A 13,434-nucleotide genomic window follows, 5' to 3' on the forward strand; every position below is an offset into this window, starting at 1 on the left:
ATCAACCACCAATTCCACAAAAGATATGTTAATCAAACATTCCTTTCCCCCAAAAATAGGTTCAGAGGGCTAGTCAGAGCGGAAGCATGTGCAAATTCTACGGTCCTCGAGGGCTTGAGTCCTGCATGTTTTAGAGGTTTCCCACGTTCAACACAGCTGATTCATATGTAAGCTCATCAGCAAGCTCTGCAGGAGCCTGATAATTATCCTGATCACTGAATCAGGTGCGTTGGAGTAGAGAAACATCGAAAACATGCAGGCCCTCGAGGACCGGATCTTGACACGAGCTCTAGAGATACTTTGACTTACTCATGCATTTTAAAAACATGCATGTTAGGTTAATTGGTGACTAATGTTTTTTTATCTATGTTCCTTATGATTAACTGGCGACCAGTCCAGGTTCACCTGAGATAAATTCAAGCTCAAACAGGATAAACAGTAGAAAACGGATGGTCAAGATGGTCATAGAAAAATCGTTTTATGCTCTTGGAAAAGGAATTTCCCCAAATTCTATACTGAAGTATTCTTGTAAAGATAAATGCATTGATACACACATAGATATCAATGTGCGAGATTTAAGTTACATTGAAACTACTCAAAACTGTATTTATTACATAGTTAACTTTTTTGTCTGCATTTGTTTGTTGTCACAAACCGCAGTAACAGTTACACAGTATCCTCATGGTATGAAAACACCCACTCATCATCACTCGAGGTATGCAGACTATGCAAACACACACACACGGGCACAAGTACACAGTCTGATCAAACCCAAACACTCTTCCCAGTAGAGAAAATATGCAAACAAGAAAACAACTGACATGTTTTTTTTTTGGTCAGGCTTCTCTGTTCCTCCAGCCTAAAGTGACTTCACAAAGAAGCACTGTGATTGAGATCAAGGTCAATCCAAAGAGATCTGGATCTTTGCTCTAAGCACGTGGAGACCACGGCATGTCACTCATGTGCTTCCTCTCACGTGAAGTTAAAAAGCTTGTGGTCCTTTTTCTGTCTCTTTTCAAACCCATTAAGTTCTCTAGATTCACCAGTGTTTGTTTTTCATTCCTCTTTATCAGCCTTTGGTGTGGAGGAAAGCGAGGTGGGTAGATCGGAGACAACAATAGAAACCTGCCAAGACTAAACTGGACTTTTTAATTGTCCTACCTCCCATCTGTTATGATTGACATGATAAAAGATCATTTTCACTTTGGAGTCCATTGAATCTATTTTTACTCACGCACACCTTAATCAGCGAGGGCATGACCATGTCCTCGATGAGAAAATGGAGAAAGAAAGATGCAATAAAAGCAAAGTAAATCCCTCTGATACCGTTTGGCAGACGGTGGCTTGATACACTTCAGGCTGGATATTAAAAAATCTCCGATGGGCTGTCCAACTGACAACTTAATCCATTTAGAGTCTCTGAGTAAGCAGCAGGAAGCTGAGTCAGGGTCAGCGTACACAGAGGTCTGTCATTTCTCACACGAGGCGCAATAGGTTTACAGTATCTCTGCTAATCTATAAAACACACTTGAGACACAAACAGCAGAGAGGCAGCAGGAGGAGAATGCAATCATCCTGTTGATATCATGATGATTAAAAGGTGCCCCGACGCACGAACCCTCACAGATGGAGGTCACACAACAAGTGCTTGGAAAGAATGGCGCATATTTTTTACGTTTTCACACAGCACTGTATATTATATTATTATGCAAAAAGCTTCAAGTGGGTAAGGTAGAAAAGATGACCTTTCAAAAAAGAGAAGTTCAATATGTTAATTAGAAGGGCCATGTTCCAAACATGCAAAAGATCAGCACATGGCACAGTGGTCTCTCTGACTTTCTTATTATCATCGCTGGTAGAATAGAAGGTGACATTTGCAATACATTTTAGAATAGAGTTCTGGTGTGCCAGTGACATGAAAAAAAGAACATTTGTGTGTTGTAATGAGAGAAAAGGTATGTGACTTCTAAACAATGACTCAACTGCTGAGTGGGATGCTAGACATCAGAAAAGCACTTGAATCTCTTCAATCTGTTAAGTGAGCGCTATTCGATATTACTTATACTGAATGATAACTTAGCAAATTACATTTTGCTGAACTGATCTTAAACTATAGAAAACCATTGTTTATTTATGAAGCTATCATATTATTTACTCAGCAGGACTTCCTCTTTGTGAGTTGAAATTTTTAAGAAAGTCCATTTATTTTACTTAAACAATAATAATTAAAGATGTTCTGAAAGCATCCAAATACACCATATGTATCAAACTGTTGAATCAGGCAGGAATTCAAGTATGCACTATATGCCTCTTGAAAGGTGATTGACTGTTTAAATTCCAAAAATTATTGTATTATTTAAAGATTATTGTGATTATTTGCAGTCATGTGTGCAGCTTTCATGAGCAAATTGTTGTATCTGTGGAGTTTTTGGAGGAGAATACATTGCCTTTTTTTCTTTTTCTTTTTTACAATTTAGTAAAAACCCTAGCAACTGCAGCTGGTACTGTTAGCTCACTGTGAGTCATATTGACAGAAGCATTTACAGACAGTTTAGGCATTGCAAAGAATGTCAACTCTGACAGGTGTCAGCCTAGTCAACTGCAATGTGCTCCACAGACAGAGAAATGGAATGATGAATGCCCGCGCGTCCGTGCGCATGCGTGTATGTAAAAGCTCATTAAAGTAAATTAAAATCCAGACATTGAGTTGGCAGTGCCATAGTGCCATCTCCTGGATAATTACCGTCCTGTCATCACGCCAAACCTGTCGGGCGTTCACAGTCATTATTATTGTCATTATTATTGTCATTATTATCTTCTTCTTCTTCTTTTGAAGCATATTTTGGCTTCTTAGCCTTTAATTGACAGATTGTGATTGTATGCAATTGTTGCTATATATAGCTCTATAGCCTCTGTGGAACCGATTACTGTTCATTACAGTACAATTTATGATGATAATAAATATTGGTCAATAAATGGATAGAGTCCAGTTATTAAATAAAGATGAGATGATTCTAGATTACTATTTGTTTGTGCTGTACCTTTTTAATTGCATATGGAGCTTTTTGACTCTTTCTACATGCATGCATGGGCTATGAAGCAAGGGTCACCAAAGTGGTGCCCGCGGTTACCATGTAGCCACCACGGACCACATGAGTAGCTGGCAGGCCTGTTCCAAAAATAGCTCACCAGTGCTGGAGCATTGTCATTTTCTAGGAATGCTGTAGAAATGATCATTTGAAAATGTAAACAGTTAAACTGATTTATAGAAATAAAGTGTTGCATATTGGTATGTATCTGCTTCCTGATTATTGTGAGAAATATTTAACATGATCGGTGATTTTACATAAATAAATGTTATTAATTAGAAGTAACGACTAAGGCTGTCACTTTAAAAAAAAAAAATAATAATTATAATTGATTATTCAATCGGAGAATATGTTGCCTTTTTTTCTTTTTCTTTTTTACAATTTAGTAAAATCCTTAATATATGCCACGTTTGGAGGCAGAATTGTTTGTGTCGACCGATTTTTTTCTCTCCTCCGAAATAATAACATACGATGATAATAGCATTTGATTAAATGTAATGTGAACAAATTTGTTATTTCAGAAGTTTGTATCAAACTGGGAGCCCTTCTTACGTATCCAAGAAGTAACTCTCAGTTTCGTGTACTTTTTAAACTTAAAAAAAATATAAATAAATAAAATAAAGATTGTTTATACATAATATATTTTTATAGACATCGTGATCAATATTTGTTTATAAAATTATAGTGGAAATGTGTCAATTAAGCGTTATGACATTATTGTATTGTAATGTTGTTATTGACGTTCCAACTGTCAAGAAATATGCTGCAAATAAAGTTATGATGAAAAAAAGATGCGTCACAGTGACGTATTTTTAAGTGGACTGAGGGAGGGTTGTTTGAAAGTACAGTAAATAGCTTTTGTTGCTGAGTTTATTATTCTAAGATATATGCATTAAATGACGAGATAAAAGTATATGATGCGATGCCTTATTTTTTAAAATGAACAATCAGCTAAAAAAGTGTCATGCATTTCACCCGAGCTAACGTTAAGAAGTCGCTTTGATAGCTTGCTAGCAAGCTAGCCACTGCTATCTGCTCGAAGGCTGCTCGGTGCTGGTTCGTCCTCACAGAGATATCGGCGAACATTTGGAAGGATGGCAAGTGTACACGAAAGTTTGTACTTCAACCCGATGATGACAAACGGGGTGGTCCATGCCAATGTTTTCGGGATTAAAGACTGGGTCACTCCATATAAAATCTCCGTTCTGGCGTTACTGTACGAGATGACATCGTCTAAAATCACTCTGCCAGAAAGAAGACGCCTGAACAAACTCATCTTACCTCTACAGCAGGTAGTCTTGAATTACGTGGACACATTACAGTCGGCACTGGTGAGAATGTGATTGTTTGATGCTGTGTTTCAGAGCTCGGACCTGTCTCTTGGCCAGTTCCTCAAGACCGTGGCAGAGTGTTGTCCAGACGCTGCAAATTCCGTCAAAATGAGGTTTGCTCCAAACAGGACAAACTGTCCCTAAACCTGTACAACCTTTAATATTTTTAAAATATTTTGTCCCTATCATGTAACTCAATAGGAAAGTTGGATATTTAAATGTCTAGGATGCTTTGTTTTTTTTTTGTTTTTTTTAAACAATAATAATTCCTACAGAAACAAATATATGTAATACAACACGTACACGTAATAATAATATGTGGCCAGAGGCTCCAGCACACTCGCAACCCTAGTGAGGATATGCATGGATGGATTGATGGATTTTAATAACAATATTAATAATAATACAATCATAAACAACCACACAAAATGTTTTTCTCCAATCTAAACACACCATAGCTACTTACTTACCCTTACACCAACATTTAGCTATTAGATGAGAGCAATGAGAGAGTTGTCTTTGACAAGTATGAGGGTGCTTGGATGATAGATGTCACAATGACAGCGTGCATGACGTCACTCACCCCAAGCTGAGTTTGAAAGTAAACAATCAACTGCAGTCCTCCAACAGCCAATATTTTGTACATTGGCGAGCAATGCACACAAAAAAACATTAGTTATAATTTAATGTACCTAGATGGCATATTTTGTCAGAATAAGGTGTGAAAGAAGAAAAAAAAACTGTCCCTAAACCTTAACCAATACAGTTATAATATTTTACATTAAAAACCTCTCGGCGCAATCCTGCAAACTACATTCACAATAATACATATTTTTAGAAGAAAATGGAAACTTTTTGACAGTGTCAGTTATAAACGAGCATTTTTTTACTTTGTAAAAGCAGAATGTGCGGTACTGCTCTGGTATTGGACCACATTAACTCTCATATAGTGCTATAGTTATGTTGGTTGTAGCACAACATTTACATCCTGCACTGATTTATTTTTTATCTACAGTATACATGGACAGGTTTTGCACATCATATACACACTTCTACTTCATTTTTTGTCATTGGTCTTTTATTGTTGCTGAAAAAGCAATTTACTGCAGAATCAGTATATTTACTTCCATCCATCTACTACTCAATAGTGCTTGCCTTTGTTAAGGTCACAGGTGAGCTGGAGCCTCACAGTTGATTTTAAAAGAGATACAGGGCACACCCTGGACTGGTCATCAAACAATTGCAGGCCACATACAATAAAGACAGAAACCATTCACACTTACAAGAATTTTGATGGACAATTTTATTGTCCCCAATTAACCAAACTAACTTGAAGAAAAGCCATGCAAAGCACAGGCACATGCAGATCATGCAAACACCACACAGGAGGGCCTGAGATTCAAACCCAGAATCTGTTAATTGCAAGGCAGACATGTTAACCACTTGTCCTTTTTATAATTATATCTGAAAATCAAAATGTTGCTTCATGTCCGAATAAAAGCAAGATCTGTGTAAATATCTATCTTATATTGTTGTTGTTGTTGTTTTTCATTCGAAGGCTTGATGAAATGGTCGACGGAGAGCTGAAAGACATGGAACATTTCTTCTCTACTCTGCTCACTCCCTTCACGGCTTTTGATTCGGAGGCGTATAAAACCAGTGTTGTGGGTGGGTAGCACTGCAAAGCAAAAAAATAATAATTACAATGGAGGTTATCAAGCTTTCGTCTCTACTTTTGCTGTGTTTTAGGTCTTTTCATGAGGCACATGCTCCTGGCCTATAACAAGCTTTCCTTCAGTCAGGTGTACAAGTTGTACAAGTCCGTCCAACAATACTACCACAACCTGTACTCCAAGCCCACGGAGGGCCAAGTGAGTTTGGTGTCATGTCAAATGGATTTGGATAATATGGATCTCACCAGCAATGAAGATACAGTTGGTGACCGACTAGACAGAGAGGAAGGGGACAACTCTCGAGACGGCTCTGAGATTCCGTACGTGTTTTGACCTGTTTTACTCAAAGTATCAATTTTGTTTTGCTGGGGATAACTGCTCACTTGCATCACTCCGATGTTATTTTAGGCCTGAAAACGCTCCAAGCCGAGGTCCCCTGTCACAAAAGCAAGCAGAGTACTTTCTTGCGAAACAGGTGCGTTTCCAACTTGAGCAGTTACTTTCATATCAGTTTGCATTTGTGTGATGCGCATTTGGTGTGTCCGCACGTCCTCAGGCGTACCTTCTGAAGAACGATGAGAACAAAGCTCTGAAGCCAGTATCGCTGCAGGAGGAGCTCAACAACATGCTCAAGTTTAACCCGGACTTTGCTGAAGCAGTGAGGCTCGTCTTCGTCATCATTCCAATTTCCACCCTTGGATCATTTCATGTATCGTTTTCTTCTTCCTCAGCACTACTTGAACTACCTGAACAGCATCAGAGTACAGGACATCTTCCTCTCGGCCCACAGTCTCTTACATTATTTCGACCGCCTCATCTTGTCTGGAAATGAAGGCAAAAGCAACGGAGAAGAAGGCTATGGCAGAAATCTTCGCTACGCCACTCTAAACTTGGCCAGCCTTCACTGTCGCTTTGGGCACTAGTGAGTCCAAAGCAGTTGAACTCAGCAGACAGCTCTTTCAGCTTTCAGCTCCTGAATGTTTCTTTTTCTGTCCTCAAGCCAGCAGGCTGGTCTGGTTCTGCAGGAGGCCATCCGCATCGCACAAGAGTCCAATGATCATGTCTGCTTGCAGCACTGCTTGGTAAAACCAACTTCTATTGTTTCGTGTATGTGTTTTTTGTACAGTTATTAATCATTTCCTTTTCTTCTTGTGCCCTGCATCATCAGAGTTGGCTCTATACACTGGAACAGATGAAGGGATGTGACAGCACTGCTCTAACGGAGGATTCTGTCAAAATGGCTGTTCATTTCTGCCTGCCGGTGGGTGTAACATGAACCGAATTAGGAATGCTACAGTGAAGAGTGTCAGAAGCCTTATTTTAACTGTTGATTTTTAATCAGTGGCTTCAACAGATAAGATTTGAAAATGGTGGCGTCAATGTTTCGTCTGTGACTAAATTAAGTCACATTACTGTTCGACATTCTACACAACACTTGAAAGTTATAGAAACCCAACATAGACCTGCTATATGGAAACTTTTTTTCCCCAAAAATACAGTGGAACCTCGGAGTTTGAACGTCTCGGAACTCGTACAATTCGGACTTCAACCAAAAAATCGGAGTAAAAAATGCCTCGGAGTTTGAATTTATTTTCGGAGTTGGAACACCCAAGCAAAGCAAGCTAAGCCGAACGTACCTTGAAAACGGGTAGCCGAGTGAAGCGGAGCGAAGCCGAGCAATGCCGAATGCTCACGTTGCGGTAGTTGAGACGATGCACTGCTCATTTCCAGTCAGATCGTGAATGCCCCCAGAGGTGCTCCTTACATTCGCGGGTGAATTTTTATTTTTCCAAGACAATTTTCTTCACCAAGGGCCCAAAAAAAGGCAACAGTGCCAGTGGCAGCAAAGAAAAACATACAGTGCTACAAACCACTGCGGAATTAGGAAGGAGATTATTGCGCTGTTGTAACTACCGTGACTACTTCTGTAAATACTGTCACGAGGACCCCCCCTTAGCTGTTCAACAACGTGCCTGACGTTAACAGGGATGTGATTTTTCAGCTAATTCGCGGAATTCCGCTTTTTTTATCTCCCCCCCCCAAAAAAAAAATCAGATTTTATTTTTTTTTGTATTTCATTGTGTATGCACATGACTCCGACAGATAACATCTTCTGCTATAACAAAGACATTTGTGGTATGCTCTAATATGAGTTACTTTTCATTTGGTCATGATACAATTATTTGTTCATGAAATTTGAACTCTTCAACATTATTTATGTGTTAACTTAGTAATCACATTAGTTAGATATGATGATATTCTCAGTGATAGTTTTTAAAAGCAAAGGCAGTCCAATGTTTTTGAATGTGACTGATTTTGAGTTGACTAAAACTGCCATTTTATATGGGATAGTTCAATATACATTGAAAATTTATGCTGTTGTTTTGTCTATTTCTTTGTCATGTGAGTGCATTGAAAGTACTTAAAAACACGGAAAACCCATGAGCGAGTGCCAGCGGCCCCCAGACCCCCGGCTAAATTTTCAGATAATTTCACTTTGGTCAAATCACATCCCTGCGTTAAACAACGCATGCAAGGACCACTTAGTAGTCTAACAATATGCCCAATGTAAAATACACAAACTCAGCACTGAACTAAAGCTAGCATTAACATAGCATTTATCATCCACTGATGCCATCACACCACAACAAAAAAGATAAGGTATTTTTTATTGTTTAAAATACTGTACAATAGTGTACATGTTTTTTACATAAATAGAAATTAAAATGGGAATTTCTGTTTTTGGAGCTTGGGAACGAATTAATTGTATTTTTATTATTTCCTATGGCAAAAAATGTTTTGGAGGTTGAACAATTTGGACTTTGAACACTTCGCAGGAACGAATTATGTTCAAACTCTGAGGTACCACTGTATAGTCTTTTTATTTGACCATTTATGACTGAAACATCTTCTAATTAGCAGATTAACACCTTGGCTGTTCACAATGGGTACTCCTGCAAGGCTCTCCCCAATAGTTTTCAGACTGGATTCGGGTTCAAATTTCCTGCCCTCTGTCTGTGGAGTGTGTGCAGTTTCATTTTTCATCAACGGGTGGCGGTAGCGATTCGAAATTGAATATTTTATGTTTAGTAGCTTTAAATAAATTCAGTTTTAAAATTTCTAAAAGTTAACAAAGATTAATGACAAAAAAAATCAAGAAAACTGTTTTGGACTGTTTGTATGACATCATCATCATCTGTTTGCTCTAACTCCCGTCACTGCAAAGTATTCTGGGAGGTCGATCCTTCCCTCCATTAAGGCTGCCCGTCCCAGCTGATGTTGACCAACTCCTCTCTCTGCTACAGTACCTTGCATCGCTCGGCATCCAGTCTTTGGTCCAGCAAGGGACAACACAAGGTAAAACGGCGCACAAGTTGATGGATGCGCTAAAGGACACCGACATCCTGCACTGGAAGCACAGCCTGTCGGAGTTGATCGAGATCAGCTTGGCTCAGACTACATCCATATGGAGGATGTACGGCAAAAGGTCGGTTTTGTTTACCTTGGAAGGCCGGCACAAAGTTTTCAGTGCACTTCACAGTAGAGCTGAACAAATAATCAAATTCAAATCGACCTTGCAATGTAGTAGAATGCAATTTTCAAATGGAAAAGGCTACAATTTGTGGAGGGAAGGGTAGCGCTGCTTTATTTTGGCCGTCGACAGGCTTTATTTATTTATTTTTGTTCATGGTGTCTAGATAACAAATGAATTCAGAATGTTTTCCTTTCCTTGGTCTAAACAAGTAACTGTTACTGTGACTACCATCATTTTTTTCCATTTCTTATAATGTTTCTTAAAGCCAGAAAGTTGTCATTTAAAGTAACTTTAGTTTCTTGTCATGTCTGTGATCTGTTTTTTTTTTGTACAAATTTAAACAACTGAATGAATATTTCTGAGACTGGTGATTTCATAATTTTTGCCAGAGGTTGTACTGGTACTTAGTTACTTTTCTTCATGCTAGACTTGTTTGGCAGAAAATTATTGTTATATATTATAATTTTGTAAAATTTATATAGTGAATGCTTAAAAGATCACAAGTTAAAGTGTTGAGTAAGTTAACAACTTTAATTGAAGCAGATAAATAAACTACCTTTCATATAATTTGTGGTTCAACTTCATTAGACTCTACTTTAGCATAAGCCTTACTTATAAATCCAAAACATTTATGTGTTAAAAAAAAAATGATATTGTAAAACAGATTCATCTATAGCTGTTGTTTGGAAAAAAAATGCCTGGGAAGAAGACCTTGAAAATATAATCACATATTAAATCAAAATTGCAATACATTTGAAATGCTCTAAATAACGGCAAATGATGATTTAAATAGCGCAATAACATTACAATCTCTTACAATGAATTGTTTTACTCCCATTGTGTTTCCCATGTGCAGCACCATGGCTGTGCAGCAGGCCCAACTGCTTCTCCACATGAGCAGCTTGGAGCCGGTCAATTATGGAGTCCAGCAGAACAACACGGAGGCCTTCGCCGTGGCTCTCTGCCATCTGGCTGAATTGCATGCCGAACAGGTTGCACTTTGGATCTTGTATACTGTACATGTGATGATTTATGCCCCGCTGTTCCATATCTGACGTGCACAGCGGTTCACGTTTTTCCTTTACTTGTGCTGCAGGGTCTGTACGGTGCAGTTTCAGACATCCTCCAGCATCTGAAAGATCAGTTTCCTGCTCACACGCAGCATGCCAAGGTGTGGGCTCTCACCCACAAAATCATCTCTCCATAAATCATGTCCTGCGTTCAGCTTGTTTTTCTTTTCCCAATGCAGCTCTGGATGCTGTGCGATCTGAAAATCCAGTTTCAGATGCACATGAATGAGGGGAAATACAATTTGGCAGATCAGCTGATCACTTCTATTTCTGCTTTAAACAAAACGGAGGGTCTCTACAGGTGATGCGTGAAGACACACGTGAAGTTAGTTCTCCCAATTGGAGTTCAAATACTCTTATCTTGTCGTTGCCAGGAAAGTCCAAGTTTTAAAAGTTCTCAATCGAACCACAGAGGCTTACAGCATCTTGCAGCGACTGCAGCTGCACTGCGAGAAGACCAAATGCACAGAGATGGTCATCAGGTAAAAAGGCAAACCCCGGAAAAGTGAGTTTTGTTGGAGGAATCATCAGTGTTTTGTCTGCCGCAGAGTTATGCTTTCCACCGCTGAGCTCCACTGGGAGTCGTCCGGCTTCTCCACAGCACTTCCTCTCCTCTTCCAAGCTCTGGCCTTGGCCCGACAGCACCACCTACAGGCGCTGGCCTCAGAGACCCTCCTTCACCTGACCTTTACGCAGGTCAGTCCAGACCCGTTTGCCCTAAATTGTAGTCAGTACAAGCATACAAATGTGGTTTTGTTTTGTTTATTTCTTGCCGCAGTTGATGTTGGGCGTACCTGAGCAGGCTCTTCTTGTCCTGCATGAAGCCATCGAGCCTGTTCTGGCCCACGGAGCGCTGGTTGACAAAGGGCGCGCCCTGCTGCTGGCAGTCCGCTGCCACATGGCTGTTGCTGGATTGTGGCCAAATAGACGGGGACAAGCAGGTAACACTGTGCCTCAGACACATTCCTCCGGGAGTTGCTCTTCAGCTTCACACAGCCCAGTACCCTTCATGTCTGTCTTAAGGGCCAAGTACTAGCAAGTAGGACCATTTTGGCAGACGGATAGCACAAGGAGTGTAGTAGTGCTATAAGCACACAGATAAACTCGTGCACAGGTTTGCCTCACTTGTAATATTTTGTTGTCCTATAAATATGCCACAATTGCCCTACTGAAACTAAAAATCATACTAGTGACCTAAAAAAAAAAAAGCATACTAGCACATAGACCTTAAGTTTGATATCAAGCATTTCAAAATGGATACCCAAACTGCTTTCCATAAGCGGCTGACTGTCTCCCAGCAGATTTGCATGTTGCGTTGTCGGCGGTGGACATGCTGAACGAGGCTGCAGTTTATTTCTCCAAGCTGAACTGCAAGGAGCGCATGCGAGAGGTCCACTACCTGCAGGCTCAGCTCTACCATTCTCTGGGGCAAACAGCCCAACGCAACAAAAGTGCCATGCTCTTCCGCCTGTCGGACCAGGAGTTGCAATCACCGGCACCGCCACTCTCCATGCGCCTCTGAGTCTTTTCTCTCATTTAGATCTTTGAAAGGAAGCCCGGACTGGCCACTAGATGGCAGTAAGGCCCCGTTCTGCTTGGGTCTGCTTCCAGCGCCTTCACCTTGAACATTCATTTATACCAACTAGAGGACAATGTCAATCACCTTCTGCTGTGTTACTGCATAAAACAAATACACTCAGCACTATCAGTTTCTAGCTCCAATTCTCAAACCACTATTTCTAATGGTGTTCAAGTAGCCTGCAGGTTTGAACGATTGCACATTGCTAAACATAACGTGGTTTTGACTTGCAATGCAACAGTAGCCCAGGTTTAGTCAGACACGGCTAGAAATGACGAAAGTTTCATGAGCTGTCATTCTGCTGTGGTTTCTACAGCGGCTTTTTGATGAATGGAGGTAATCTTACAGTTTCACTGACCTGGATTATTCACAGTCCGCCAGGAGAATACTGATGATGAATCCACAGGAGGAGATTGTGATTGCATTTATAATGTAGGAGACCTGCCATGACATAACTCGACTGTCCGGATTCCACTCAGCTTTGACATGTGAAGACTAATAACAGCTATGTTCTCTGACAGGACATCCCCCCACCACCACCAAAAAATATATGAATAAATTAGTTTGGTCAAATAAGGATGCTTTGTTTTTGTTCATCTAGTGTGAAAGATCTTGAGACCACTGGAAGCTCTTAACATACACTATCCGCCGTGGAAAGGGTATGACATCAAACGAGAAATGCATTAAAGGCTTACACCTGCCTTATTGATCATGAAATGAGCTTCACTACAACAACAAAAAAAAAACAATTGTCCCTTCCATAGCATATTTTTTAGAACAATCGTGGAAATGCATATACCACACATACAAATCTAATTTTGAGCCTACAAAAGAGCCAATTAAGCTATAAAGAATACATACATAGAGAATACATAGTGGTCATCAATTCGGTTTTCCTTGACTGTGACAGGTTCTACTTTCTGGAAAGACTTTGTACAAGATTCTGGAGCGCATGGGAACTTTTGTACCTTTATCCAGAAGAACATTTATGATCTTATGTTGGATCTGAGAGAGACCCATCACTGATGTCTTCCACACAAAACCCACCCAATTATGTCTTTATAGCTCTTATGCTCGCTGGGACATGGACGGTCTCGCTAGTAGAACACAAAATGCCCTTCCCCAAACTGTTCTATTCCCACAAACAATTGACTGGA

At 39.9% G+C, this 13,434-nt stretch overlaps 1 protein-coding gene across 2 annotated transcripts; it reads left to right on the forward strand.

The window, feature by feature from the left end:
• Positions 1-3,905: 3,905 nt before the first annotated feature.
• Positions 3,906-12,853, forward strand: anapc5 (anaphase promoting complex subunit 5). 2 transcript variants are annotated; one of them, XM_077562593.1, is made up of 17 exons: positions 3,906-4,381; positions 4,454-4,533; positions 5,979-6,088; positions 6,170-6,413; positions 6,502-6,568; positions 6,650-6,751; positions 6,825-7,015; positions 7,094-7,175; positions 7,262-7,354; positions 9,399-9,580; positions 10,485-10,620; positions 10,725-10,799; positions 10,878-10,999; positions 11,073-11,180; positions 11,247-11,394; positions 11,477-11,639; positions 11,997-12,853. In XM_077562593.1, exons 1-17 carry the CDS (start codon positions 4,184-4,186, stop codon positions 12,218-12,220), a joined length of 2,325 nt encoding a protein of 774 aa, XP_077418719.1. In that variant the 5' UTR covers positions 3,906-4,183; the 3' UTR covers positions 12,221-12,853. The 2 variants fall into 2 exon arrangements, with proteins under 2 accessions (XP_077418719.1, XP_077418720.1); XM_077562594.1 differs by having other exon boundaries at positions 12,000-12,853.
• Positions 12,854-13,434: the final 581 nt, after the last annotated feature.

This window comes from Vanacampus margaritifer, chromosome 3 (genome assembly GCF_051991255.1).
Source record: "Vanacampus margaritifer isolate UIUO_Vmar chromosome 3, RoL_Vmar_1.0, whole genome shotgun sequence".
NCBI classification, from domain to species: Eukaryota; Metazoa; Chordata; class Actinopteri; order Syngnathiformes; family Syngnathidae; genus Vanacampus; species Vanacampus margaritifer.

Coding starts and splice junctions, on each gene's coding strand:
- anapc5 (XM_077562593.1), top strand. CDS start 4,184: ATGGCAAGTGTACACGAAAGTTTGTACTTCAACCCGATGATGACAAAC. Junction 4,534..5,978: donor GCAAATTCCGTCAAAATGAG/GTTTGCTCCAAA, acceptor TTTCATTCGAAG/GCTTGATGAAATGGTCGACG. Junction 9,581..10,484: donor TGGAGGATGTACGGCAAAAG/GTCGGTTTTGTT, acceptor TCCCATGTGCAG/CACCATGGCTGTGCAGCAGG.